At 38.5% G+C, this 24,747-nt stretch overlaps 2 protein-coding genes across 2 annotated transcripts; both read right to left on the bottom strand.

Moving 5' to 3' along the window:
- Positions 1-5,830: 5,830 nt before the first annotated feature.
- fosaa (v-fos FBJ murine osteosarcoma viral oncogene homolog Aa) lies at positions 5,831-11,308 on the bottom strand. The gene is made up of 4 exons (XM_056477142.1): positions 10,051-11,308; positions 9,343-9,537; positions 8,950-9,057; positions 5,831-6,588 (listed from the first exon to the last, which is right to left on the bottom strand). Exons 1-4 carry the CDS (start codon positions 10,162-10,164, stop codon positions 5,935-5,937), a joined length of 1,071 nt encoding a protein of 356 aa, XP_056333117.1. The 5' UTR covers positions 10,165-11,308; the 3' UTR covers positions 5,831-5,934.
- Positions 11,309-16,568: 5,260 nt separating this feature from the next.
- acyp1 (acylphosphatase 1, erythrocyte (common) type) lies at positions 16,569-21,125 on the bottom strand. The gene is made up of 3 exons (XM_056476352.1): positions 20,991-21,125; positions 19,998-20,087; positions 16,569-18,465 (listed from the first exon to the last, which is right to left on the bottom strand). The coding sequence occupies exons 1-3, from the start codon at positions 21,006-21,008 to the stop codon at positions 18,250-18,252; spliced, it is 324 nt and encodes a 107-aa protein (XP_056332327.1). The 5' UTR covers positions 21,009-21,125; the 3' UTR covers positions 16,569-18,249.
- Between the last annotated feature and the right edge of the window lie 3,622 nt (positions 21,126-24,747).

The raw sequence follows: 24,747 nt of genomic DNA, 5'->3' as shown, positions 1-24,747 counted from the left end.
ATACAACCACCAAACTAACTCCAAACCTCCAAACTATGCTGAATTATGTTGCTATGTCTTTTCCAACTGATTCGACTTACAGTTTTCCCAAAACTGACATGGACAATTCTGAAAAGTCCCCTTGACTTAATATTAGACCTAACTTTCAGACCTCATAACTTTGTGCCAGACTGTCATACAGACTTAAGCTTGGCCTCATTTAACTCGGACAGCCAATCTGTCAATTACTGATGACCTTTTAACTTACTAGGCACACCCTAGCAACCACTTACAACACCTTACCAACCGTCCCATAGACTTCCATTATAAAAACTGCCGTTGACTTCACATTGGACACACTAACGACATACCAATTTATGCTAACAATACACTGGTCATACTTGAAACATACCAGCAACATGCTAATCATACTAAAAACATAATAATCATACTAGCAACATGCTAATTCATACTAGAAACATACTACCAACATGCTAATCATACTAAAAACATAATAATCATATTAGCAACATGCTAATTCATACTAGAAACATACTACCAACATGCTAATCATACTAAAAACATAATAATCATACTAGCAACATGCTAATTCATACTAAAAACAATATTTGTACTAGCTACTACTACTACTAGAAACATACTAGCAAGCACTCAGAACACCATTGCAACCACCTAGCAACACCTATAAATGCCTTAGCAACCACCTAACAATGCCTTAGCAACTGCCTAGCAACAACTTAGAAGACCCTAGCAACACCTTAGCAAAAACATAGAACAACTTAGCAATTGCCTAGCAACACCTTCGCAACCAGTCAGAACACCATTGCAACCACCTATCAACGCCTTAGCAACTGCCTATCAACCACTCAGAACCCCTTAGCAACCGCCTAGCAACACCTTAACAACCACCCTTATAAATGCCTTAGTAACCAACTAGCAACCACTCAAAACACCATAGCAACTGCCTAGAAACACCTTAGCGACCACTCAGAACACCCTAGCAACACCATAGCAACCAACTAGAACACCATAGCAACTGCCTAGCAACCATTCAAACACCATAGTAACCGCTTAGCAACACCTTAGCAACTACCTAGAACACCCGATCCACCGCCTAGCAAGAACATGCCGATCCATACTAGAAACATGCTAACCTATATTTAGTTCTCTATCCATGCCGACTGTTTCAAACTTCTTAAAAACTCCTTCAGTTATTTAAACTTTAAAACTTCTACAAACTTTTCCGACTATTGAATATAGAATATCCCTTGCACAGCTCTTTAATCTCTACTTCATCTTTTTGGTGGTACTGTATGTACAGTATAAGGTTGAGTATAGGGAGGACCAGCACTGGCTGTAATAATAAACTTTTATACAAATACGGAGAAATGCATTTTTCATGTTGCCAGGTTTGATTAAATACACTCAGCGACCACTTTGTTAGATCTATATCGCTAGCACATTAGCCTTCAGATTCTGCCTTTATTCTTCATGGCATATAGCATAGGAAGATGCTGGAAATATCCCTCAGAGATTTCTGCTATATGATTGGCTAATTAGCTAGGTTAACAAGCTGCTCAACAGATGTACAAAACATGGTGGCTAAATGAGTGCATATGGCTCTCCATTAAATAAGTATAATATAATAAACAATATTATATAAATCTTTTAATTCTTAAAGTGTCATATTATGAACTCCGAATCATCCAAATGAAATTATTTTATTCCTAACAATCTTCTGTAATATTTTTGGGTCACAGCATACTTTATTTGTATCGGTCTATAACTCACAATAGTTTTTGCAGGTATAGTATTACGAGTATTAACTTTTGGTTGTTATTTGCACACTGGACATCTGTATACTGTAACACAAATAAGTTGTGTTTGACAATATACAGTTGAAGTCTTTATTTTAGATTCTATTTAATAGAATTATTAGCCCCCCTGAATTATTATCCCCCCGTTTATTTTTTTCCACAGTTTCTGTTTAACGAAGAGATTTTTTCAACACATTTCTAATCATAACAGTTTTAATAACTCATCTCTAATAACTGATTTATTTTATCTTTGTCATGATGACAGTAAATAATATTAGACTAGATATTCTTCAAGACATTTCTATACAGCTTAAAGAGACATTTAAAGGCTTAACTGGGTTACCTAGGCAGGTTAGAGTAATTAGGCAAGTTATTGTATAATGATGGTTTGTTCTGTAGACTACAGAAAAAATATAGCTTTAAAGGGGCTAATAATATTGACCTTAAAGTGGCGTTTAAAAAATTAATAACTGCTTTTATCCTAGCTGAAATAAAACAAATAAGACTTTCTCCAGAAGAAAAAATATTATCAGACATACTGTGAAAATTTCCTTGCCTTGTTAAACATCATTTAGGAAATATTTTAAAAGGAAAAAAATTCAAAGGGGGGGCTAATAATTCTGACTTAAACTGTATCTATTAAAACAGTTACTAGTTGAAAGCTAAATAAATAAAACCTTACGTTGTGTCAATTGTATTTATACTCTGCCAGACTGGTTCCAGCTGATAGAAAGTCAACATCAACTCAGATAAGCACTCGTTACAACACTCTGCAGAAGAGCATCTCTGAATGCACAACACGTCCAAACTTGAGGCAGATGGGCTACAGCAGCAGAAGACCACACAGGATGCCACTCCTGTCAGCTAAGAACAGGAAACTGAGGCTACGATTCACACACCAAAACTGGACAATAGAAGATTGGAGAAACGTTGCCTGGTCTGACGAGTCTCCATTTCTGCTGCCACATTCGGAAGGTCGGGTCAGAATTTGGCATCAACAACATGAAAGCATTGATCCATCCTGTATTGTATCAACGGTTCAGGCTGGTGGTGGTGGTGTAATGGTGTGGGGGATATTTTCTTGGCACACTTTGGGTCCATTAGTACCAACTGTCATGTCAACGCCACAGCCTACCTGAGTATTGTTGCTGACCATGTCCATCTCTTCATGAGCACAGTGTCTCCATCTTCTGATGGCTACTTCCAGCAAGATAACGCACCATGTCATAAAGCACAAATCATCTCAGACTGGATTCTTGAACATGACAATGAGTTCACTGTACTCAAATGGCCTCCACAATCACCAGATCTCAATCCAATAGAGCACCTTTGGGATGTGGTGGAAGGGGAGATTTGCATCATGGATGTGCAGCCAACAAATCTGCAGCAACAGAGTGATGCTATCATGTCAATATGGAGCAAAATCTCTGAGGAATATTTCCAGCACCTTGTTGAATAAAGGATTAAGGCAAATCTGAAGGCAAAAGGGGGTCCAACCCGGTACTATTAAGGTGTAGCCTGTGAGTGTATCTATTAAAAAGTTTACTTGTTGGCAGCTTTATATAATAATCCAAAAAATATAAAATCCAACTGAATTTACTGGCGTAAGAATAACTGATTTAGTACATCCATTTTGCCATACAAACCAAGGACGCAAAACACCACCTGCATGGTTGTATATCGTTGAATATTTATTCAGCAATTAATGCTCATTTTGCTCTTTTCATTTGACGAAGAAGTCAAATTTAAAATGTAGAAAAATAAATTATCATAAAATACATCTCCATCGATATAGCACTGGATGTTTTCATGGAAAACTCTAAACATGTAAAAACAACGTGAAAACGCGGCTGAATGATGACACTGAGGTATGCGAGAAGTCGAATGGCTGTTATATTCAAGCACAACACGAGTCGATAACCTATTGCCATAGAAAACAAACACAAAACTGCAGTCAATTCCACTGAACTTAGCACCAGATCAAACAAATATGGAACTGATACATATATACTATATATGGTATATATATTTATATATATATATATATAAACTCATGATATCTCGTGCATGCGTTTCAAACCGGAGCATAGTTCATATCTGCTCGTAAAGATAATTATCCATGCTCTTGTATTCGGGCTACATCGAATGTATCTGGAAGAAAGTAAACCCCCGTCCCGCACACGTTACATGGACGCAGCAGCAGCCATAGAACAGCTGGCTTCACACCAACATCACACATCTGGACATCATAACACCGTGATATCCCATAGATATTAAGAACAATATCGTGACGTTACATCATTAGTCATTGCACACTGAATCGGAAATTTTCGCACGTTGAAAAATAAATTCGACCTCACGTTGGGTCAAATGTATTTACACACTGGCTCAGAAACGTTCGTACGTTGTTAAAAATTCGGGTCGGGTTTGAACTTAGTTTTTCGTATCCAAAAACCGTACGAGCAAAAGTCAATGCACTTTATAATAATGCGTGATAGAAAGACAGAATGTGGTGGATGGTTGAGAAACACTGCTGTAGACACAGTAAACTGCACAGTTTAGTTCCATCCCAGCTTTAACACACTTATGCCGCGGTCACACTAGAGTTTGAGTATGCGGGAAAACTGCCGTACGGCGCTGCGAAAAGGGGTGGGATTAAACAAGATAATTAGCGATTGAGCGCCCTTCTCGACTGTCTGCAGTTCACTTACACTTTCTACCAAGACACCCCAACACTCGCCCCCCCATTAACCCCCCGCCCGGTCTTCACTTTGGTCCGTGAAACCCCTCCACCATCCAACGCCCCGCCATCACCCCCCGCCACCACCCACTATTCACTATCATGCGCGACACCTCTACATTCTCAGGTAACATGCCGGATCCTTTACCCCGATCTGTTCCGGGACCACGCAATTTACAAATTAAGCACTGCCAGGTCATGTTTTGGTCTTCGATTGGTCTCACGCAGGGCAGCATGGTGGCATAGTGCCCAGCACAATCGCCTCCCAGCAAGAAGGTCGCTGGTTTGAGCCCCAGCTGGGTCAGTTGGCATTTCTGTGTGGAGTTTGCAAGTTCTGCCGGTGTTGGCCAAAAACATGTGGTATAGGTGAATTGGGTAGGCTAAATTGTCCGTAATGTATGTGTGTGTGAATGAGTGTGTATGGATGTTTCCCAGTGATGGGTTGTGGCTGGATGCACATCTGCTGCATAAAAAACATATGCTGGATAAGTTGGCGGTTCATTCCGCTGTGGCGACCCCAGATTAATAAAGGTACTAAGCCGAAAAGAAAATGAATGAATGGTCTCACAGTCACGTGGTGCAATTTCGCAGTAAGAGTTCACCAAGCTTGAACTTTCCAAAGCAGCGAACTGCGAAATTTGTCGCACGACCTTGCATTTCCGGTCTGCTGCGTTCGCTTGCATATGAATAGAAGTCTACGTGGCGAAAAGTGCAGTGTGATCGCGGCTTTACCTGTAGGTTTCAAACAAGCATGAAGGACTTAGTTAGATCAGGTGTGTTTATTTAGGGTTGGAACTAAACTGTGCAGAGCTGCTGCCCTCCAGGAACTCAGTTTGACACCTGTTCTGTAGACTACTGTATAGACTAGGGATGGGCAAACTCGGTCCTTGAGAGCCGGTGCCCTGATCCCACCCTAAACAAACACACCTGCCTATAGCTCTAGTGATCTTGAATACACTGATTAGCATGTTCAGGTGTGGTTGATTAGCATAGAAGCAAAACTCTGCAAGACACTGGCCCTCCAGAACAGAGTTTGCCCATCCCTGGTATAAACTGAAGTGTCTGTTCAAGATTCATTTAAGAAAAGAAATGTGTTTCATGTGACTGAAGTATCACAAGCATCATAGTATCACAAGTATCATAATCCCACTGATTTCCTGAAATGAACTTTGCATTACAGGATAATCCCACACAGGTGTTAAAAAAGGAGGTGAACTCTCCCTCCTCCTTTGAGAAGAACGTTTTTTCTTCTTTAAAGCAGATTAATTAATATGCATCAGACTCTGCAATTTTGTGTGCATGACGAATTTTTCAGATACGAAGAAATGCATATGAAAATTTCGAACTTCAGTGTGCAAAGACCTTTTTCATGTACATTTATAAGGCAAGAAGGGTTGGAGAGTTGAGGATATCGACGCTTGACTCTGCTTTGGTCACGCCACCTTTACAAACGTCCAGTCCCTCGGCCAGGGAGTCCAGCTCGGGGCAGGCGAAGGTAAACACGGACAGGTAGTTGCTGCAGGTGGGGGTGGAAGTGCTCACCACTGGGGTGCTCAAAGGCTCCAGATCATTGGCCACCGACTTGTAGAGTGTTTCCCAGTCTGTGATGCCCAGCGAGCCGCTCAGGTCGATGTCCGGGACAGAGCGAGCCGAAACACGGTCCTCATCCCCGCCGCCGGCCAGAAGCTCGTCCCTGACATCCAGAGACGGCTCTAGGTCGCACAAGCTGACCTCCGCGCTGGAGCACAGCAGGATGTTGGAGTTCCCAGAAATGGCGCTGGATGGTACCGTAGGGATCTCCAGGTCCTGCAGGGAGGTGCCATCCTGCGGACTGTCCTCAGGGAGTTTGCTGGATGTTTCTGGAGCGGGAAGAGGCTGAGGAGACTCAGGAAACAAGCAGTCCAGCTCTTCGGGCATTTGGCAAAGAGGTTTATGAGTGGCCAGGACGTACTCTAGCCGCTCCTTCTCCTTCAGGAGGCTCTCGATTTCAGCCTGGAGGGCAGCTTTGTCTTCTTCTAGCTTGTCTGTTTCCTGGAGAAAATGAAAAAGGGATTGTAATCCACTGACAGAGATAAATCAACTTGATATTTTCAGAAACTATGTGACTTACATTGAAAATGTACCAAAATAAATCCAATTTATTATTGACTCAAGGCGCACTAACACTATGCTATCCGAACCGTGTCCAGGCCTGTTTCCAGATTCGTTTGAGAAGTGTGAATGCTCTGAATCGGGCACAGGTGCGGTTCAGTTGCTGGCCCGGTTGGAAAAGGTGTGCCAGAGCGCGGTTCAGTTGGGCTATGGCACGGTACGCTTGTAGTGTGAGTGCAAAGCGCGCCTGAGCCCAAAACTGAAGACAAGACGAGACTTTTAAGGGGTGGTTTCATATATGTTTATTAATCATTCTTACTGTTCAATAAATCCAAACTGTAGTAGATTATTAAAGACGCAAACCCCTCACTGCACGTCAGCTGCACCTTCAGCAAACCTCCTAATTCCTGCAGCGCGAGGACTTTACGATGGTTTATGAGCGTCAAAAGTGGCTGATCTGTTCGGCGAAATATTTGACCAAATGTCACTGCATCCTAAACCACTAAAATGATATAACTAAAGAAATGTCCGCTATGCTGAGCAAGAGCGCTTCTTAAACTGAACAGCGCATCATCGATGACGTAAGTGTGCTCAGGCTCGAACGCGATGTATGTGTGGGCCGTCGGAAGAGACGGGAGGAGGGACAAGCGTGCTTCGGCCTGGTTTAAGGCAACTGTACATAGTGTGAGTACGCCCTTACTCTCAAGTGGTTCCAAAACTTAGTTTCTTTCTTCTGTTGAACACAAAATAAGATATTGGGGGGGGGGTGTATCCACTGACTCCCACAGTGGGAAAACCACAGTGGGAAAAACAAATACTATGGGACTCAAGGCTTCCAGCCATCTTCAAAATATATTTTCTGTTCAATAGAAGAAAGAGAGTCAAACAGGTGTTGAGAAAGTGACGGGAGACTGAATGTTGACTGAATTTTCAGTTTTGGGTAAACTGTGCCTTTAATGCCTGGCACATGTTGTATGATTTTGGGCTGTCCCAGATGAAAAATAACCAATCGGAAACAATAGTGTAAATTTCTTTGGCCGTGGCTCTTACATTTAACTGTGAGAGACGTTGAAAGATGCAGATTTTCATGGTATTGCAACCAACAAGAGCCTACATAAATATCCAGAAATTCAAGCTGGGTTTCCATCCTAACGTGACGCAAATCTTTTCAAATTGTGCATCACGTTATTAGAGAGACTGACTATAGTATTGGTAACCTAGCAACCAACAGTAAACAAGACAAGCATAAGTGAGATATCATGTGGGTGTGATGTTCGCTATTCTGCAAAAGCATTTCTTGCTATACACATTAACCCACTTAGTCCAAAACCACCTCAAGCAAGTGTATAAACGTTTTTATGGGATTTTTATTTCAAAGTTGTCATTTCCATCACTTGTTTCTCATGTAATGCTCCAAAAGGTGCATTCAAGTGATGGAAACCCTGCTACAGTGGACTTACTGTATGTCTGCTATAACGTCAGGCCTATTACAATTAAAAACGTTTCCTCATAAGACTCCGTAAGTTGGACAACATTTCAAAACAGCGTGATATGTAGAAATTACTTTTAGAATAGCGTTGGGTGATTCAAATATTTATTAATCTGTGACCATCACAGGCGTAACTTGTTGGAAATTAAGATTTACGTATTGTCTGAGATCTGAATAAGCTTTTCGTTGATGTAAACATTGCTAGGATAGGAGCGAATTTGGCTAATTAACAACTATTTAAAAACCTAAAATTTAGGGATTCAAAAGCATCAAAATGCTAAGAAAATAGATAGAGGTAAAGTTGGTTTTATATTCGCACATTCGTTTATTTAGAAGTCCCTATATTGTTTACCATGTTACTTTGAATATTCAATTGGAATTAGCATGCTAGTATGACTTCAAAACAACATTAGCACTATCTAATTCACTGTGAACAATGTTGTACTTTGATAGTCATTTGCTGCTAATATGATTTCCCTATTTAGCATTAGCTAAGAATACTTTTCTGAAATTATATTATTAAGTAGACTGTCTGAATATCCGAATATAAACCAACTTTACCTCTATAGAAAACAGTTGTCAAACTAAGCTCTTAGCAAGACTTCACACATGTATAGTAAGAAATGTTCAACACACCTTAACGGAAGATGATCATTACTTATATATCCTATGTTTTTTGACCTAGCTCGATCATTTAACCCATACATCATATTATTTCCCACGGATATACTCTATATACACTATTTTGTTCTGCAGGGTGATAAAGTGCAGCTTTCAGGAGTGCATGTTTGTGTGGTGTTGTCTGCACTCACGGCCTGGAGGGTGTCGGTGAGCTCTCTCCGTCTGTTGCGGCACTTCGCTGCAGCCATTTTATTCCTCTCTCTCCTGATCCTCTTCTTCTCCTCTTCCTCAGGAGAGAGCTGCTCAAAGCGAGACCAAATGCACTTGTCATCGTGAGGAATCAATGCGTGCAACAACAACAACAACAACCCACTAAAAAAAAAATGCAGGACTTGGAACTAAACACCACTGGCAAACGCGCACTGCAATGCGTCTAAAAATAGTCTATTGTTGCAGACTCGCTGTGACCTGAATATAAAGTGGATGCTGGCGGTCTAGGCAGCATGCCAGAGCGAGAGCTGCATCCCCATCAATCCCAGGCAGCAGTCACACACACAGAGCATGCAGTGAATGCAGAAATCTACCTGCTCGCTCTTGCTCTTCCGTGCAGCGCATTTCGCTTTGTTTCCCGCCGGTTTGCTCTTCGCCGGTTCATTGCTGTCGGTTCTGCCCTGGGACGGAGACACGGAGGTGATGATGGTCGGCTGGACCATCCACTGCAGGTCTGGGGTGCTGGAGATCGCGGTGACCGTCGGGACGAACGCGCCCGGAGACTCGCCCTGCGACCGCGATGGACATAATAAATATCGCTGTTAGTATTATAGGATAGATGCATTTGTAAAACAAGCTTAATAATTGAAAATGGTGATTATTTTGTGTACGTTTTCACGTTAGAGCCTGTCTTTAAATACACTCGAAGGTCTAAAAATAGTCTCCTGATCAATATTTAACTTTTGCATTGTCTCTGACGTCAATGCTTACGCAGAGCCGCTGTGGGCTCTCCTCAATGGATTTATTTTTCTCAATGAACAGCTGCATTTCTTTTACAATGCTTCACCTTGTTTCCCTGCATCGCGAAGATGCAAAACATCACATTCAATGTGAGATAAACAGATTATTCAATATTCAATAGCTATTGCAGATGTGGATGTTTAATAATAGCAAAAAAAATAAATTTTTAGTGGCTTATAATAAATATTATGAACTGCATATCTATTATAAACCAACATGCACCAAATGAGACGGGTCTCTGCTGATGCATGAAAGTGAAAGCATCTGACAGACAGTCATACCTGCGCGCTGCTGCTGCTGCTGCTGCTGCTGCTGTCCATCGGTTTGTGCGGGCGGGTTTCCCCGGCCAAAGAGGATGGGGAGTCCGGCTCAGTCTTCTCTTTGCTCGGGAACATTTCTAATTCCGACTAAATTCCAGCTTGTATGATCCAGACGCCTCGCTTCTTGATGTTAGAGTCGCTCTCTCCAGGTTTATAAACCTGGCAAGTGACACTCAGCTCCGCGAGCTCCTATTTATAGTCGTCTGAATTTTATGAATGAAACGGACCGAACCATTTCCTCCCGCGGGGAGCGCCTGTACAGACACTGGGGGGAAACAAGCTTTCAGAACACGTGCGTGCACATGATGGTTACATTTTAATTCATAATTAAAAATGTGTTTGATTAAATTGGCGTTGCTGTATTAAAGCTGCGCGCGGCGTATCAGTAACCCCTATGAGACGGATAAAAGTGGTCTCTTCGACATGTTCATTCATAAAATTCTGATAGACCCTAAAACGCATAATGTATTATTTTTATGTACATATTTAAAAAACTGATCATTTCATGCAAACCGAGGCTCATATTTGATATAGATTAATTAAATTACGTTTTTTTTGTATGTAAATGAGCTGTTATATTTATTAAAATTAGACAGTGATGTGGAAAATAAAGCCTAACTCTTTTTATTGATCGAGATGTATTAATTCAATCCGTTTTGCAGTGGGATATAATTAAATGCATATGCAATACACCGTGTCTTATTTCATGACCCCTTCAGTTTCAGCGTCTGCACCTGCTCTCGCGTCATGCAGTGACGTAACAGTGTCAAACAGGAAAATGTCCATATAAGGATAACTACGTGGTGGGATTCCAGTGTTGAACATGTGTCTGTGCTGCGCCGTTTGGGTTTTTCTCTCATTCAGTCGCCTCGCAGTCATGCAAATGCGCAGAAACTCAATAGGAAAGCGTAAGTTATGATCCCTTTATATCAGGGACACACTTTCTACAAGGATCCTGCAAAATGTTAAGAGCGTGATGCTCAGTGACGCAATGCACTTATGTATTCAGCACGTTTTCCACACAGCCCGTGTTGATGTGTTAAAGAGACATGCTCGCTTTATTAAATATGCCCATCAATAACACTGAATATTTCACAACAGATAAATCAATGAGGCTTCAAGGAAATGATATGGTTTATTTACCTGTGGAGCAGTGTGTGTATTCAAATCTGAAGATAATCTGAAACACCAAAGCATAAGTCTCGATAATATGACTCTAAAAAACGTCGAGTTATTTATTAAATGACTCAACCAGTTGGGTTAAATATTTGGTGCTTTGTTAGGTTATTTTTAACCTTTATTATTGGGTTATTTATTAATAACTCAACCAGTTGGGTTAAATATTTGGTGCTTTGTTGGGTTATTTTTAACCTTTGTTATTGGGTTATTTATTTAACAACTCAGTCAATTGGGTTAAATATTTGGTGCTTTGTTAGGTTATTTTTAACCTTTATTATTGGGTTATTTAATTAATAACTCAACCAGTTGGGTTAAATATTTGGTGCTTTGTTAGGTTATTTTTAACTTTTATTATTGGGTTATTTATTTAATGACTCAACCAGTTGGGTTAAATATTTGGGGCTTTGTTGGGTTATTTTTAACCTTTATTATTGGGCTATTTATTTAACAACTCAGCCAATTGGGTTAAATATTTGGTGCTTTGTTAGGTTATTTTTAACCTTTATTATTGGGTTATTTATTTAACAACTCAACCAGTTGGGTTAAATATTTGGTGCTTTGTTAGGTTATTTTTTACCTTTATTATTGGGTTATTTATTTAACGACTCAGCCAATTGGTTAAATATTTGGTGCTTTGTTAGTTTTTTTTTACCTTTATTATTGGGTTATTTATTTAACGACTCAGCCAATTGGGTTAAATATTTGGTGCTTTGTTAGGTCATTTTTAACCTTTATTATTGGGTTATTTATTTATCAACTCAACCAGTTGGGTAAATATTTGGTGCTTTTTAGGTTATTGTTAACTTTTATTATTGGGTTATTTATTAATAACTTAACCAGTTGGGTTAAAAATGTAGAATTTTAACAGTCAACTGATTTAACTGACACAGAACAGCTGTACTAATATGCGTGCGTAATGTTGTTTTTGTTTTATAACAATTATTTAAGCTCTAACACAATACTGTGTATTTTTTTTAATCACAGGACCTCTCCGTGTCGTGTTTTTTCTATCCGTTTCACCAGCACTCTTAATTATTGATGACACAAATGCGCGCTTCGTGACCCATCTATATTAAATGGACAAAAACGCTGTGTCTGGAACTTAAAATGTAGTGGAAATAAATCATTCTCAATATTTTTTAAAGCTGCATGTTATTTATTTACACAGCCACAATTATATAATTAATAGTAGTGCTAGTAATAGTAGCATTTGGAATACCAGAATGGAAAAAATAACATTTAATCAAAATAACCCAATGCATTGGGTTAAAATAACTCATAGCTGGGTTATATATTTTTACCCAGCTATTTTAACTGAGTATTTACAATAAAAATAATGTGGATTTTTACAGGTATTCTCCTAAAAATATCGAAACTCTTTGTTATTGTGGATAATAGTATCGCTTAAGCAATGGGGCTTCTTCATCCAACGTCATATTCATTCATTCATTTTCCTTTGGCTTAGTTTGTTTATTCATCAGGGGTTGCCACAGCGGAATGAACTGCAAACTTATTCAGCATGTTTTACACAGCGGATGCCCTTTCAGCTGCAACCCATCACTGGGAAACACCCATACACTCATTCACACACATACACAACGGACAATTTAGTTTATTAAATTCCCCTATAGCGCATGTGTTTGGACTCTGGGGGAAATCCCACGCCAACACGGGGAGAACATGCAAACTCCACACAGAAATGCCTACTGACCCAGCCGGGACTCGACCTAGGGACCTTCTTGCTGTGAGGCGACAGTGCTAACCGCTGAGCCACCATGCTGCCCTAAATTCCATTGATCAAACTTAAATTAAATCTAGCTGATAACATTATTTATATTTTAAGTCAGACTAATTAAAGAAATTCAAGTGTTCTTCATTTCTAGATATTTTTATTTAAATACAAAACTATTTAAATGTGGCAAGAATGTTACAAAAACTCATTTGTAGGCTAATATTAGTATGCAGTGAGATTCATTATGGCTATTTAATAGAAAATGTCTTTGCTTGATGATCGCGAGCTTGATTGATCATGAAGAGCATGCTCTAATTAAGCCTATTTTATTTAAAGGTGCAGTGTGTAAGTTTGACACCCAGTGGTTGAACTAGGTATTGCACTCCAGATTCAAAACACACAAATGCAGGTTGCCAGATTGATGACACCAACAGCAGTGTGGGCCTGTATAGTCATGTCAACTTACATCAAACTGACTAAGAAAGACAACCTCATTCTGATAACGTACCCTTATATACATTTCTGTAGAGCAACAAATACATCGCAGGAGCTCAGTTTTTTTTTTCAGTTTGTTTTCGTGAATCCACCAGAGGTCGCTGTGTACGCTTTTTCAGATCTCAAATTTCTTTCCCGAGTGCCATTCGCGCCTGCTGTTCTCACGGTAACTGACTGACTGATTGACTGATCCACCCTCCTCCTTCTCTAAACCCAACCAATAGTGTTTTCAAAAGCACAGACTGACCCGCCCACCCCCTTCCCTAAATCCAACGGACAGTTTAAAAACGCAGTCCAGAAAAAGAAAAGCCCTCGTCTGATTTTTACCATGTTTCCAGATTTTACCACATTCTCACTCTTTACTTCTTTATTTTATTTTTTGGCTTTTGTTTTTGTTTAAAGGGCACCTATGGTAAAAAAAAAAAATCTACTTTTCAAGCTGTTTGGACAGACATATGTGCATGTATGGTGTATAGAGCGTCATATTGGGGTGAAATAAACACACCCAGTGCTTTTTTTTCAATTTAACAACATAAAAAACGGTGGACCAATTGGAGCGGTTTTCAAACTGACCGCAACTTTACGTAGGAGAGCGGTCCCCCCGCCCACCAATATTGATTGACAGGTGCGTCATCATATCCTCAGTTTGTTGATTCACGTCCGCCATTTTCAGCGTGAGTCGAAGCGATATCACTAAAGGAACACGCTAGCTCTACTTTTAGATGCAAGGCTCATTGGGCTCAACACAAGATCAATATTCTCCACATTATCGCTCTAATCGGAATTATTGGTTGTATCTTTAGGTGGGTTTGCAAACATGTGTACTTCTCATTGAGTCTACCTTATACTTCAGCCGTTCGCATTTCTCGCGATCCCAGAAGCTCCCTGTGATCTTAACTAGCATGCGTTTTAGAATTCTAAACATCGGTTTCTATCAGGGTACACTCAAGTCGACGGCTGGGCGCCGCGGACCGCTGCAGAAACCTGTTTAGAATTCAAAAGATCACACGAATTTGTCACGATTTTAGCACGATTTCCTTCACATAGGGTGTCGTGAGGATTCGTAAACGTCAAATGGGCGTCGTGACACAAGATTCTTCTCGTGTAATGTGGCATAGTTTACGACAACCGATACCATGCCTGCGACACCACACCATTCCAGAAAGTCTAGCATGTTTCAATTTTTTCTCGTTCTTCACGACGAGTTCCGTCACGTGGGTGACACTGAGCAACAAGAGCACACAATTTCTTATCCATGTCGCAAGGAATTCCCCTAAATAATGTTGCTATTAGTTGTCTGCAAGCGCCAGTGTTTGTTGCGATTGAAATAAGATTAATCAAAATTGAAATTGAGGTAACAAATATTGTTATAGCAACACTTGTGACTGCTTTGGGAAATAACGCTTGTCGTAGACGTCACGGGATGACTGATCATGAAGGAACGTGTAGTCTGGCACATTTGTTACCCACGACAAGTAAAGAAAAAAATTAGCATAATCTGACATAGTGACTTTCGTAACCAACAAAAAAAATCATGTGATCTGACCGGGGCTTTAGCCGCTTTCTGGAATCGTTCTTCACCAGACTCAAACCCCGTTGTCGTGGCCAACTCCTCTCTAAGTCTCAAATCCGCCGACGTACATGGCGAGCCAACTGGACAAACTGGTTACAGCAGAAAGCCATCCATACGGAGGTAAGCGGTCAGCTGGTAAGCGAGAAAAGGAATGGCGTCATACCCCCCTGTAGCATTCATTTTCTAGACGAAATAACCTCTGGCTACATAATTCGTGATCTCCAGAAATGTATATAGGGCTACGTTTTCTAAATGAGCCTATGTTGCAACAAGAAAGTTGAAACCTGATTGACTTATTAAAATAAGTTAAAGTAACTTAAAAATGTTTGTTGTCATTGAAATATGTATACAGTGTAGCAGCACTTAAAAAAAGAGAGGTGGCCCAGGGCTTCGTATTGGGGTTTGCTGGGTTTTAAAAAAGCTCCTGCAGAAACAAGCAGCCGGTCTGGGCCTTGGAAGTAGACTCATGTAGGGAGGGAACACTTATTTCCTGGAATGTTTGGCTCTTTCACAATACATCCATTCATCCTGGAGTCTCGGTTCTGGAGGAATACTAGACATGCTGCTCAATGTACACATAAAGCATGCCATAAGTGCAATGAATTATTATTATTATTAATATGGGAAGGGATGATTTATGTGTCCCGCATCATGATGTAGGCTACCTTCTAACTAAATCCAAACTTAATTTTCTGAGGAGGGGAAACGTATAATTGTTTTTTGCTTTGAGGTTTCTCATTTAAGCAATCATTTGCTGCTGAAATATACACAATTTTTACATAAACTCATGGAAGCACCTAAGAACTACAGTCCCATTAAGCTTTGCGGTTAAATACAAGGAAGAAATATACAAAATTATTGTTGCTTGGTCTCAATTTCAGAGGTTTTTACATTATCTGGAGACTAAAGTGGTTCAAGTTTGTGTTTACATTTAATACTAGACAGAATTTAAGATAAAACTACATTTCAAGAGTTTACACCTAAATATTGCTTGATACTAAATGCAGGTTTGGCATGCTGTCCTGGGAGAGAACCCTGAGATAATCAAGCCCAGGGCTCCCGTCTGATCATTTAGAATGACAGAGGGTCTGAGATCAGTTGGGGTGGAAGGGGGGGGGGGGGGGGGGGGGGGGGGATTCTTCCAAAACGAAGATGAGCCAGTAGGGTGAAATCAGTCTATTTATTGTAGGCTTGGATCAATCTGATTGGATTATTACTGACTACAGATGAGAGACCAGCTGCGATCAATCATATCAATCACAAGTGTTATGTGACTTGCATTATGGGATGTTGATCTCTGCTCTGTCGACTTCTGATGTTGAAAATTCAACTCTACAGTTTAACAAAGTGACTTTTCTTCACATTTTAATAGTTTGGAGAAATAAAAAATAATATATAGAGAAGTCTGTATAATAACAGAAAGTGCACTGGCAGTTTATTATCGTAATATACAACACAATATATCACTTCAAACTATTAAAAATGTTCATAAAAGTCATGTTTTCAACCTTTTTAAGGTTAAAACCTGTTGGAAGAAAGATCAAGGTCCCATAATGCAATTCAAAAGCAGAAATAAACAGGGGAAATAAAAAAATATGAATCACAAAATACGGAAAACTGATCATTTACGGATATTTTAGTGCAGGGGTGTCCAAACTTTTCGGGCCGAGGGCCAGATGCAAAATAAATAAATAAATAATGTTGTCCCGGGCCAATTTTGTAAGAGCTGTAAGAGCTGAAGGCCTGATGTTTTATTTCATAATGTCTTTTAATATTATATTCCTTTATTACTGCAACTGATTCCTGGCATATTAAACAGACACATATTTCGCTGACCTAGAAATATTCTTTGCCCCAACGTGACTGAAATTTCCTGCACTCACTGTTGATTTTCCTTTTTCTTGGTTGTGCCATGGCTCGCCAAAACGTGATTATCAATTAGGTTTCCTTCAGTTTGTTCGGTTTGTTTTACTTCATAACAGGAACTGCTGCCTAATTAAAGCGACACCCGGTGGTTATTGAATTACGTTCATTATTGTATAGCGGCCCAGATTCTATTAATATTTATATAAAGCCTCGTGGGCCGCCACAAAACTGATTGCGGTCCGCAGATGACCCGCAGGCCGTAGTTTGGACACCCCTGTTTTAGTGTATTTAATCACCTTTAAGTGGGTTAAAACCTTTTTGAGTTTCTTTATGAAGGTTTTATGAAGAAAGCTGATAACCTGTAACCATTGACTTCCATAGTAGGAAACACAAATGCCATGGACGTCGATGCTAACAGGTTTACAACACAATAAAACAAATTATTTTGTGTTCAACAGGTTTGAGACAAGTCAAGGGTGAGTAAATAAAGACAGAATCTTCATTTTTGGGTGAACTATCGTCTTAACCATCACAAACTACTGTTAAACATAACAATATGACTGAAGTATCCTGAGTAATATATTTTCTCGAAAGCTTTGACACTACAGATTCACGTTTCAAGCTCTGTACGCTTTCCTTTTTGTAGATAGAAATAACATTTAGGGTTTTCCGTGTACCTCTGCTCATTCATTCATTTTACTTCGGCTTAGTCATTTTATTTATCAGGGGTCACCACAGTGGAATGAACCGCCAACTATTCTAGCATATGACTTAAACAGCAGATGCCCTTCCAGCTGCAACCCAGCACTGAGAAACACCCATACACTCTGTCATTCACTAATGTATGGGCTAATTTAGTTTATTTAGTTGACCTATAGCGCATGTGTTTGGACTGGTGGAAACCAGAGCACCTGGAGGAAACCCACGCCAACATGGGGAGAACATGCAAACCCCACACAGAAATGCCAACTGACCCAGCAAGGGCTCGAACCAGCGGCCTTCTTGCTGGGAGGCGACAGTGCTAACCACTGAGAAAAAGACTCTCAATAAAAAGCAAAAATAAAGCAGACCAAAGACGCTGAAGACACAGGAGTGTGTATTATATTAGCAGGAAGAGTGTGTTTTCCTGTACAGAAGTCTTGAAGCAGATGGTATATCGTCAATAAAGGCATTTATTCTGGAGTCCTGTGCTACAAACTTTACCTCATAATTATCATGAACAGGTAATCATGAAGTTATTTTATTAAATTAAATGCTAAAATAAATAGTATATACTTTACCTATGTTAATAAATACTAACTGCTCTGCTCTTTGATTAGCGGACAACTTTGAAATCCTTAAACTCCAGGTCGTGGATGGGGTGTTCATTCTGGAACTCTGCTTTGGCGATGCGGGACTTTGGGCTGCCGGTGGTTTGGAGCCATTGCTGCATCTGCTGGACTTTAGAGACGGGACCCTGGAGCTGCCCTTGAACCGTCCCGGCATCAGTGTTCTGAACCCAGCCAACTAGACCCAGCCTCTTCCCTTCAGTCTGCGCGCACACACACACACACACACACGTGCACAATGACACAAACTACAGGAGTATACACTCACCGGCCACTTTATTAGGTACCGCTCGTTAATGCAAATTTCTAATCAGCCAATCACATGGCAGCAACTCAACGCATTTAGGCATGTAGACATGATCAAGACGATCTGCTGCAATTCAAACCGAGCATCAGAATGGGGAAGAAAAATTATTTAAGTTACTTTGAATGTGGCATGGTTGTTGGTGCCAGACGGGCTGGTCTGAGTATTTCAGAAACTGCTGATCTACTAGGATTTTCACGCACAACCATCTCTAGGGTTTACAGGGAATGGTCCGACAAAGAGGAAACATCCAGTGAGCGGCAGTTCTGTGGACAGAAATGCCTTGTTGATGCCAGAGGTGAGAGGAGAATGGCCAGACTGGTTCCAACTGATAGAAAGGCAACAGTAACTCAAATAAGCACTTGTTACAACCGAGGTCTGCAGAAGAGCATCTCTGAACACACAACAGGTCCAACCTTGAGGCAGATGGGCTACAGCAGCAGAAGACCACACCGGGTGCCACTCCTGTCAGCTAAGAACAGGAAACTGAGGCTACAATTCACACAGGCTCACCAAAACTGGACAATAGAAGATTGGAGAAACGTTGCCTGGTCTGATGAGTTTCGATTTCAGCTGCCACATTCGGATTTCCCAGGACTGTCAACGCCACAGCCTACCTGAGAATTGTAGCTGACCATGTCCTTCCCTTTATGACCACAGTGTACTCATCTTCACGCAGGATAACGCACCATGTCATAAAGCGTGAATAGTCTCAGACTGGTTTCTTGAACATGACAATGAGTTCACTGTACTCAAATGGCCTCCACAGTCACCAGAACTCAATCCAATAGAGCACCTTTGGGATGTGGTGGAACGGGATATTCACATCATGGATGTTCAGCTGCCAAATCTGCAACAACTGCGTGATGCTATCATGTCAATATGGAGCAAAATCTCTGAGGAATATTTCTAGTACCTTGTTGAATCCATGCTAGGAGTTCTGAATGTAAAAGTGGGTCCAACTTAGTATTACTAAGGTGTCCCTAAAAAAGTGGCCGGTGATATATATACACACACACACAGATAGGCGCATAAACATACAAGGGCACAAACACACACAAGTGCACACACACATGCAAAAGCTGCATTGTTGTTTTAAAATCCTTATTCATAATAATTCATTTTAGAGAATTATTTTAACTCATTAAAATATATATAATTCAATTGCTTAAATATATTAAAAAACAAATGCAATAGAGTCTTCAGAAAAACCGTTTCAAATTTAAAACTATTTTTCTTAAGTCAACAATAATATCTAGCTTGTATTGCATACAGCAGTTTACTAGTGCCTGCCTATCTATTTTCTAGGAAATAACAGTTTATACATACACCAACTTATTATAATAATTGTTTACCTTTTCTTTTTTGTCTACATAAATATCCTTAAATAGAAACTCTTTCATTTTCTTTATGGTTGGGACAGACACTTGCCTGTGTGTATTTGCGAAAGAAAACCCCCTGCACTCGTCCGTACACCTCATAATCCACCGACAACAGCTCTTCTTCACTGGACATGATCACCTGAAATACAGAACATCCGGACGTATGAGCATAAATATATAATCAATCATAATTCATACTCAGTGCTGGGCAAAGATGAATCGCGATTAATCAAATCAAGTTTATTTTGACACAATATATGCACGTGTACTATATAAATTTATTATGCAAATGTAATACACACATATACATATAGAAACGAAACCATACAAAACGTATGTTAAATGTATAAATAATTGTACAATTTGTATCACATACATGTACATTTCATAACTAAATATAAATAAACATTTTCTCAAATATATGCATGCATGTATTTATGTATACATAATATACACAGTACACACACTTCAATTGTCAAAAATGTTTATTTTAATAATCATTTAATAATAAAACAGATCATCGTGATTAATAATAAAACTAATTATAAAAATCAATATTAAAACAGATAATCAATATTAATTATCAAGCAGATCGTCATGAACAATAATGAAACTGATCATAATAATCATTATTAAACAGATAATTATCATCATAATTATTATAATTATAATCATAATCATAATTATAGATAATTATAGTCATAATTAATAATCAAGCAGATCATCGTGATCAACAAAACAGATATCCATTAAACATAATTAATAATCTAGATCTTAACATTTGTTTAATTCATACATAACAGCTACAAGAAACTGAACCAATTATATTCACAGCGGATACTAATATAATATATTATAATATAATATAATATAATATAATATAATATAATATAATATAATATAATATAATATAATATAATATAATATAATATAATGTTGGTAAGTTAACGTTAATATTCAAGTATCTTATCCAAGCATGTAAACAATAGGCTAAGCATGTTATATTACAGATTTGTGCAGGATACGCGCAAACATAACGTACCGGTGGATGAACGATCATAAACTGCTTTTTGTTATCTTCAATTCGCAGTTAAATTAATTTTATTAGTTTCAGAAATGGAATTAATTCACTCGTGAACTGCTTGACGGCAGTTTCTCGAACTGGACATGCGCATTATCATCGTCACAGCGCGTCCGGCATCCGGGTTACCCATGACGTCGTGTACAAAACTAGCCAATAGCAGCGAGAAAGAAGTTTACGCTGTCTTGTTTCTAAGCAACCAGACTAAACACAACGCTTCTCTACAATATATAGGCTAATTGACTGCATTGAACCAGAGGTCGCTGATGATGTTCAGACAGGACATGCAAGTCGGTAAGTTTAAAGATGATGTTTAAGCTAAATAGACTTTCTGTGTTGTACGGTAAATGAACATGTGAAACGGTTCTTTCTCGAGTTGAGGAATTATATTGCTGTTTTACTATACATAAACTACATATATAAGCCAGAAACATCCATTACCACCGGTTGTAGCTTGAATGGATACAACTGCGGCCAGCAGTTATCGACAATTATTTATATCATTTAATAAATTGCCCACTTACGCCAACCCCCACCCCAAACCTTAAATTTAACCCTCACAGTAATGTAAAAATAGTAATTACACCAAGTATTATTCATATTATTGATTAAATTAACGTTAACGTTCCCCATTAAATTGTATTTTATTAACACCTTCCCCCCAGCCACCCCCCACACAGTAATGCAAAAATATGGATTATTGCTGTAGATGTGAGTATCCTTGGCACGCATGTGCCGGTATAAGATTTTGACGGTATGATAACCTTGGATAAAAATATCACGGTTTCACGGTATTGTGTTTACTAATGTAAAATATGGTCTTTTCAAACGTTTGGGTAAAAAACACACACTTTTCCCCCACTGGACACACTCCATTCTAAATATTTTGTAACGGTAAACATGTCAGGCTACACAATTAAATGAAATCATTGACTTCTGTTGTTTTCGTTAGTTTCAAAACTAACTTAAAAACTAAATTAGTTCTTGAATAACTTAAAAAGGCATCTTTGTTTTTCAGATGTTTTCTGAATCGTGGGCTGATCAGTAGCTTTTGACACGAAGGCTCCTTTTCTGCTGGAGATACTGTTGAACTAAAAAAACAACTAGTCAAATAGTCGTAAAAAAACATGTAAAAATGACAAATACCTTAGGAATGGTTTAACAGGAAATTTTAATGGTATTAAAACCTTGACTTCTCAAAACCGCGGTAAACCTTAAAACCGGTTATCGTCCCATACCTAATCCCTGGCTGTATCCCTTCTAACTTTACAATCAACAATGAGAGGAAGAAAAAACTGGAATAAAATTAGCATAAAACAGGTGAAGGATGTGTATGAAAATGTAAACGTCTTAATAATATAGTTATTTATTGTATAACATATTCCAGTAATGTTTTTTTACACCCACATGAAAAACAGTATTGTTTATGAACTACAAAGAAGTATATTGTACTGTATATATTATTGTATTTTAAGCTCTTTGTTAACGAATGCTGCAGCAAACTGCACTGTGAACTAATACTGTAGTAAACTTTAATTTTTATTACAGTAAACTGGTGTAGTATAACACTACCTCACAGTTTTCGAACACAGTTTTTATTGTTACCAAAATAGCCGTGTTATTAACAGTTTAATTCAAGAACTTTATTATAATGTGGTTCAAAAACACTACAGTATTAACTAAAATTTACTATAGTATGTTTTCACGCAGGTAACTTTAAGAAATCCTTTTATGGTAAAGCTTGTCAGATGGTCAGGTATTGTAAAGAATTGCTCGATATCATGAACTACTTTATAATAAATGCAGATTGTTTTTAAAAAATCCTATAGTAAATAGTGTTTTATCCATTCTATAGTAAAGTATTGTGTTAATTCTATAGTTGCTTTAGTAAAACTACAACTATAGTAATATAAACAAAATACCTGATACTGTACCATTTTTTTACAACTGCAATACACCAATACACTAAATTATACGACAGCATTTATTACAGTTTATCAGGTTACTGTATATGCTGTTATAAGTACTATAATATATACAGTATAAGGCTGATCAACATGACAGAAATCTCATATCGTGGTATAAGTCATCTCATATCCTGATAACTATATATATATATATATATATATATATATATATATATATATATATATATATATATATATATATATATATATATATATATATATATATATATATATATATATATATATATATATATATATATACATACAGTTGAAGTCAGAATTATTAAACCCCCTTTGATTTTTTTTCTTTTTTAAATATTTCCCAAATGATGTTTAAAAGAGCAAGGAAATTTTCACAGTATGTTTGATAAAGTCTTATTTGTTTTATTTTGGCTAGAATAAAAGCAGTTTTTTAATTTTTATGAACCATTTTAAGGTCAAACTTTTTAGCCCCTTTAAGCAATTTTTTTTCAACTGTCTACAGAACAAACCATCGTTATACAATAACTTGCCTAATTACCCTAACCTGCCTAGTTAACCTAATTAACCTAGTTAAGCCTTTAAATGTCACTTTAAGGTGTATAGAAGTGAAAAATGAAAAATATCTAGTCAAATATTATTTACTGTCATCATGGCAAAGATAAAATAAATCAGTTATTAGAAATGAGTTATTAAAACTATTATATTTAGAAATGTGTTGAAAAAAACCTTCTCTCCGTTAAACAGAAATTGGGGGAAAAAATAAACAGGGGGGTGGATAATTCAGGGGGGCTATTAAATCTGACTTCAACTGTATTAAGTCAGAGTTTTAGGAGCAGCAAATAATATCTTGACTTCTAGTTGATCATTTGGTATCAGAAGTGACTTTTTTGCAAGGCAAAGGCCTCTAGATGACGCTTCTTTTACCAAAATAAAATATGATCATGCCTTGATTTTTAGTTCTTTAATTAGGACAGTAACAAAAAGACAAAAGTCTTGTCACTGAACCTTCAATAATGTCCAGTATAGAATATGTGGTCATGCTGCAGTGGAAACAGAATGAATATTGTGTCTGACTCCATCATGAGCTTGGAGGACTGCATCCATACATCTCTGACATGACTCAAATCACTGATTAATAAAGTCATCTGGAATGGCAAAGAAAGCGTTCTTGCAGGACTCCCAGAGTTCATCAAGATTCTTTGGATTCATCTTTATTGCCTCCTCCATTTTACCCCAGACATGCTCACTAATGTTCATGTCTGGTGACTGGGCTGGCCAATCCTGGAGCACCTTGACCTTCTTTGCTTTCAGGAGCTTTGATGTGGAGGCTGAAGTATGAGAAGGAGCGCTATCCTGCTGGAGAATCGTCCCTCTCCTGTGGTTTGTAATGTAATGGGCAGCACAAATGTCTTGATACCTCAGGCTGTTGATGTTGATCATCCACTCTGCAGATCTCTCACATGCCTCCATACTGAATGTAACCATGTAACCAAACCATGATTATTCCTTCACCAAACTTGGCTGATTTCTATAAGAATCTTGGGTCCATGCGGGCTCCAGTAGGTCTTCTGCAGTATTTGTGATGATTGGGATGCAGCTCAACAGATGATTCATCTGAAAAATATACCTTCTGCCCCTTTTCCTGATCAACTAGAAGTCAAGTCATATTGTCCTATACACTTAACTACATTATGGTTCAAAAACACACTTTAGTATTTACTATAAATTAACCAAAACTTACTAACAAATGTGTTTTATATTCAGTCCTC

This window comes from Danio aesculapii, chromosome 17 (genome assembly GCF_903798145.1).
Source record: "Danio aesculapii chromosome 17, fDanAes4.1, whole genome shotgun sequence".
Classification (NCBI taxonomy): Eukaryota; Metazoa; Chordata; class Actinopteri; order Cypriniformes; family Danionidae; genus Danio; species Danio aesculapii.
This window is presented reverse-complemented; position numbering and strand designations above follow the sequence as displayed.

Coding starts and splice junctions, on each gene's coding strand:
- fosaa (XM_056477142.1), bottom strand. CDS start 10,164: ATGTTCCCGAGCAAAGAGAAGACTGAGCCGGACTCCCCATCCTCTTTG. Junction 9,538..10,050: donor GCAGCAGCAGCAGCGCGCAG/GTATGACTGTCT, acceptor TCGCGGTCGCAG/GGCGAGTCTCCGGGCGCGTT. Junction 6,589..8,949: donor TCACCGACACCCTCCAGGCC/GTGAGTGCAGAC, acceptor CATTTTCTCCAG/GAAACAGACAAGCTAGAAGA.
- acyp1 (XM_056476352.1), bottom strand. Junction 18,466..19,997: donor TCTTTCGCAAATACACACAG/GCAAGTGTCTGT, acceptor GTGTGCGCGCAG/ACTGAAGGGAAGAGGCTGGG.